Consider the following 5,894-nt stretch of genomic DNA (forward strand, 5'->3'; position numbering starts at 1 on the left):
TGGTCAATTTGAGGAATCCGCCACTAGTTACAGTTCCTTTTATAACAAGTCTGTGGTCAATTTGAGGAATCCGCCACTAGTTACAGTTCCTTTTATAACGAGTCTGTGGTTGATTTGAGGAATTCTTAAATTTTTTTTAAGAACAGGTATGATTGCCACAACAATTACTGCAATGTTCAGTTCAAAGAAGTTATTTTTTATAAAAATCAAAAGTCTGAGCTCAATAGAAAAACAAATTTTGAGCAATTATTTATTAATCATTACCGATAATTTAAAACTAATGGTCTACTCCTCTATAAAATCTTAAAAGGTGTGAGCTGGTGGTCATCTGCTTTGCGGTACTGCATCATCATCATCTGGTACAAAATACCATACAAAAGCGGAGATCGAGAATTTCCGTCTCTCTGTACTTGATGATGCTTTTACTGGCAAAACCATGGTCAAAATAAATGATGTATTTGTGAAACGTACAACTGTCTTGTTTTCCACAGTTCTGTAAGTATGTGTACATAAACACATTTTTCTTTTTATATTCAAAACCTGACACATGATAACTCTTCTATATAATGTATTTTTAATCTACATCTGAATATTTTATTTCATTTATATGGAATATCTGTAAAAGAAAAAGATTACTAATCAAATACCCAATGACATCATCAGTACATTATTCAATCCATTGTACAGTAATGTGTTCGAAATCTTTGAAGGTCAAAAACTATACTTTGTCACAGCCATAACACATTGTACTACCGAAGAAAGTATTCTTTATGTAAAGAAACTAATTTCCACAGTTATAAATGAATCTTTTGTTGCTAAATCAAAAAGATATTAGATAAACTGTCATGTAAAAAAACTCCCTTTAATTAAGAGTTTTATAAAGTTTAACATTCTCGCTCCCTTAACAATACGATTATTAAACACCAGCAGTTACAGGAAAAAAGGACTTGCTATATAATAAACATTTCAGCTACACACACTATATTTAAAAGTTCAAATTTTATAAATTTCAGTTGGAAACTTCATTATTTTCTAATTTTATAAACACAGGTTTAAATACAATATGGAAGTTCAGAAAATAGGCCTCGCTGTTCTGAAATACATTTACAAGTGAAACAGTTCTACATGAGTGGAAGCTGTTACAAGTGAGTCAGTCCTACATGGAGTGGAAGTTGATACAAGTGAATCAGTCCCACATGGGTGGAACTTGATATACGTGAGTCAGTCCTACATGGGTGAAAGTTGATACAAGTGAGTCAGTCGTACCTGGGTTGAAGTTGATAAAAGTGAGTCAGTCCTACATGGGTGGAAGCTGTTACAAATGAGTCAGTCCTACATGGGTGGAAGCTGTTACAATCGAGTCAGTCCTACATGGGTGGAAGCTGTTACAAGTGAATCAGTCCTACATGGGTGAAGTTGATACAAGTGAATCAGTCCCACATGGGTGGAAGTCAATACAAGTGAATCAGTCCTACCGTTGGAATTTATTACAGGTGAATCAGTCCTACATGAGTAGAAATTAATACAAGTGAACCAGTCCTACCTGTTGGAATTTATTATAGGTGAATTAATCTTACCTGGGTGAAAATTGAACATTGATATTCCAAGCATCTCACATCGCCTCAGTTCATCAATCAAAGCTTCTCTACTCTTCCGAAGTGTTTCTTCATTTGGAGCTCCACAATTCAACAGGTAGGAGCCATGTGGGAGAATCAAACGATGAGAGTAATCATGCTCTCGACACGCTTCTCGAAACTTTTCTGCTGTTTCTTTGCTAAGCGGTTTACATACCCACTGACGTTGGGAACGAAGAAATAAGCCGAATGCTCTAGCACCTATAGCCTTTGCATTATAAACTGCATTCTCCAAACCACCTGCAATATATCAGGATAAATATTATAATGTTGAAAACAGGACTGAGACAAATTCTAGAAATGCATTTCAACAGGAAAATAAAAACCCATTTATTAAAGCACCACTCCCAATCATACAAGATATAAATACCAGAATTATGTTCAATCTTTAAGGATCCTCATTAGAGATAGTAATACCTATATTCTATAAAGCTTTGTTTAAAACCTAAGTGTCAATAATTATTCAGCCTCAGCTATTGATACATATCAATTTAGAAATGGTTGTGGTGAGTAATTACTTTGTCTTCAATGGTTAAGACAGCTTTCAGGAATATAAATAATGAATTAAAATTACATTTACTCGAGGGAAAGATATCAGGAAGATTAATTCCCTCATTTAAAGTTGCATTTCCTCATGAATTATTTTTTTATTTAATCCATGCAATATGTTCACTTTCATTAGTCGTAACAAAAGGAATACAGATGGACCATGCATTCCTGACCAGGAAAGCCAACTAAAATTATGAAATTCCTCAAGTATAGTAAAGTTCTTTGGTATTGTGGGAATTTTCTATTTCGATCACTTATTTTGTTTAAAACATAAGTGTCAATAATTATTCAGGCTTAGCTCTTGACATCTATCAGTTTAATAATGGTGTGGTGAATACTCTGTCTTCAATGGTTAAGACAGCTTTACTAAGGTTTTAAACTTAGTGAGTATCTTGTCCCTATGTTTATGTGCCGATGTTGAAAGGATTAGTGTGTTTCTTGTCCCTATGTTTATGTGCCGATGTTGAAAGGATTAGTGAGTTTCTTGTCTCAATGTTTAAGAAAGTAAACCTTCAGAAATAGCAGGATGTCACTAGATAGAGAAAAATGAAGAAATGGCTCTCAGTAATGTAAATAATGCTTGATAAATTCTTATTACTTTAGCAAAATATGCTGAAAAAGGATTGGGATCCTTTTAAAAATCAGGTGATGAATAGGTTTAATAAATTATTACTTAATCATAAACATACAGCTTTCAAAAATGTGAAACAAAAGGGGAGAATACTGAGGCTTTTGTATTTCATATATTTTCAGGGTAAAAAATATGCCTAAAAAGAATATTGATAAAGTACTTCAAAAGAAGAACATGGCAGATGATTTGGTTAACAAGAAGTTAAATCTTGAAATGTTATCTTCCTCTGAAAGTCATGTGAAAAACAGTGATGATAAGAAAATTGTGACAGTTAAAGAAGAATTTCCAACTGACTTAACTGATGAAAGAACTTCTGTGTCTATACAAAGATATGGCCTCAGAAAGAGAAAACCAGCCATTCCTTCAGAACAACATAACATTAAGGCTATTAAACAAGAGTTTAGTCCTAGAAAGAGTATAGTGAAAAAAGAACCTAACAGTGAATCATTAACTGCCAAAAGTAACAAAAACAATACAAAGATTGCCAAAAGTGAAAAGTATACAGTTAACAAAGAAAGAAAGAAAATAAAAAAAACCAGTGCTCAAGTTGATAAATCTGATAGTAAACAACAGAGAGACAAAAGCCCACACAATAAACCTCTGTTAACTAACCAAAAGTTTGTTGGTGCTCATGTGTCCATTTCTGGTAAGTACCTTGAAAACAGTTAGAATATTTAATGTTAATTCCATACAACAGCTTGTTTGAAATAATTGAAATATATAACTTGTTAATGATATGTACAATGTTGTACAGTTTTATTTTACAACATTAACTCCTTTCAAGTTGTCACCTAAACTTAGGGACAAGAAACTCACTGCTCCTTTCAAAGTTGTCACCTAAACTTAAGGACAAGAAACTCACTAATCCTTTCAATGTTGTCACCTAAACTTAGGGACAAGAAACTCACTGCTCCTTTCAACATTGTCAATGCTTGTTAAGAAAAAAACTGGGAAGTTTAAAGAACAATAAGCCTCCTGGACCAGGCAATATTTCCCAATGGTTTTGAAGGAAGTCAAAGACTGGATATGCGAGCCATTTGCTATTATTTTTTGCAAGTCTTTTAATAGTTGGCAGGTATCAGAAGAAAGAAAGTTGGCTAATGTTACTCCTTGTTTCAAGTGAGGCAATTAAAAGTGTTTCAATAATTGTAGGCCAGTTAATCTTGCATCAGTAGTGTAAAAAGTTTTGAAAGTTTGACAAAAGATGATTTGTAAAGTCAGTTAACAATATTTAAAATTGTTAGATAGTCAACATGGTTTCAATGGAGGAAAATCTTGTTTTACTAATCTTTTGATATTTTTTAGAAGTTACTGCTAATGTAAGGTTGTAGGTTGGTAAGGGTGTAGATTTGGTTTATCTAGATTTTCAGAATGCATTTTATAAGGGGCCACATAAAAAGACTTATCAAAAAAATTCTCTCTACAGGTCCGGTGGGTAAGTCATCTTATTGGATAGAAAATTGGCTGAATAGAAGAGGGTTGTTATAAATGGAGTTCAGTCATCCTGGATTAATGTCACAAGTGGCGTACCTCAGGGCTCAGTCTTAGGACCTCTGCTCTTTATGATTTACATCAATGATACAGATGAAGGAATGGTAAGTAAATTACTTAAGTTTGCTGGTGATAGGTCTTGGGTGTTACTGTGAGGATGATGATGCTGATTTACAAAAGGATTAACATTATTTGGTGGATTGGGGGAATAAATGGGTTTTAATTATAAAAGCAAGCTAACGCATGTAGGTTATAATAATGTGAATTATAATTCCTGGCCACGGAAGTGTCTGAGTGAGAAGTTGCAGTTGCGAATATTTAAATCTCCCATAAACAAAATTATTTTACCTCAAACAACACATGAAAACATCTACAATAAAATTACATGTTGAGTTTGAACAGTTTATTTCAAGGCGACCATACTCCTACTAGTGGTAATCGGCTATAATAAGATCGATATGATCCCTTAACAATCCTCTACCATTTTGTAGAGACAAATGAGCAAATGTTAGCACCAGAAATAGGGCATCGGCTTACGAGTATTTGACTAATAAGAGTTGGTAAAATATCAAACGATAGCTCTCTTTATGCTCTATATTGGTCTGGGTGTCAATTTTTTGTATCCAGAAACATTTTTTATTTGAAAACACACAAATAAAACTTTAAAACCATTAAAAAAATACTTTTAGTCATTGAATTTGGAAAAACAAAGCCATACAATAAACTGTGTGGTAGGTATTATATAATTCATAAACCAATACGTATATATTTCTGCCCAATTCCAACCAACAGCATGTCAAAAAAATGATGAATTGTAACTGTAAACAGATAATAGATTGCCTTGACAATGTTTGCTTTACATCATAACCCGTCTGTCAATCATGAAACCAATATATCTCCTTTACTTTACTAGGTAAATATGCAAGTTCATACTTGACTTTTAACATTTGGTTGTTGACAGTTTTTAATATACTAATTTAATATAAGTTCACGTGTATGGGTTTTAAATTGAAGTTATCTTATTAGAGCTACATTTTATCTTGCATTATCACAATTTTCATGCAATGTCTCAGGTAATTTTTTTAGCATTGTAACTGTTCCAATGAGACATTCACGTGGTGCAAAGGGTTGATTTATAGGTACAGTTATCAATTGTTTCTCATTAATTACTAAATACATAATTCTAACTGTTGTATAAATCTACAAATTTTAAACTGTAGAATCCAATGGTGTGTAATTTTTTTATTTTCACTACCTAAAAATCAACGCAACCCCTAATTTAGTAATTATAGAGTTTGGAATAACATTAACAGATCTTGTTCTGGTTGATTAGTCTCTTCTAAAATCCAAGTTATTTTAGACTTCAGTAGTAGTACTAGTAAACTTACAGCTTTAAAAGTTTAAGTTTTAACCTAACTACTAAAAAGTTTTCTCGACAATTGAAGTACCCGTCTTTCGTGCCCACGATAAAAAAAAAGTCCAACAAATTACTTTTTCTTCTCACGTTCACAAAATTAAATCTGCCTTTCCGTAAAACACATCTAAAAATACAAGACAAAGCAAAAACATGCATTACAAACTCGCGCTGA

At 32.8% G+C, this 5,894-nt stretch overlaps 2 protein-coding genes across 2 annotated transcripts in view; one reads left to right on the plus strand and one right to left on the minus strand.

The window, feature by feature from the left end:
* LOC106473102 (probable endonuclease 4) overlaps positions 1-1,875 on the minus strand; it is a 12,470-nt gene extending 10,595 nt beyond the window's left edge. The window contains exon 1 of the mRNA XM_013933782.2: positions 1,578-1,875. Within this exon, the coding sequence (XP_013789236.1) occupies positions 1,578-1,611 (34 nt within the window). The 5' untranslated portion in view covers positions 1,612-1,875. The remainder of the gene's footprint in view (positions 1-1,577) is intronic.
* A 719-nt stretch (positions 1,876-2,594) lies between these two features.
* Positions 2,595-3,483, plus strand: LOC111089320. The gene is made up of 2 exons (XM_022401597.1): positions 2,595-2,752; positions 2,937-3,483. The coding sequence occupies exons 1-2, from the start codon at positions 2,730-2,732 to the stop codon at positions 3,481-3,483; spliced, it is 570 nt and encodes a 189-aa protein (XP_022257305.1). The 5' UTR covers positions 2,595-2,729.
* The last annotated feature ends 2,411 nt before the right edge of the window (positions 3,484-5,894 follow it).

The sequence above is a fragment of the Limulus polyphemus genome, unplaced genomic scaffold (assembly GCF_000517525.1).
Source record: "Limulus polyphemus unplaced genomic scaffold, Limulus_polyphemus-2.1.2 Scaffold5884, whole genome shotgun sequence".
Lineage (NCBI taxonomy): Eukaryota > Metazoa > Arthropoda > Merostomata > Xiphosura > Limulidae > Limulus > Limulus polyphemus.

Bases quoted from the DNA above. Each gene is read 5' to 3' on its own strand.
- LOC111089320 (XM_022401597.1), top strand. From the start codon at position 2,730: ATGAAGAAATGGCTCTCAGTAAT. The intron at 2,753-2,936 runs GTAAATAATGCT...ATATATTTTCAG, and splicing joins AAGAAATGGCTCTCAGTAAT to GGTAAAAAATATGCCTAAAA.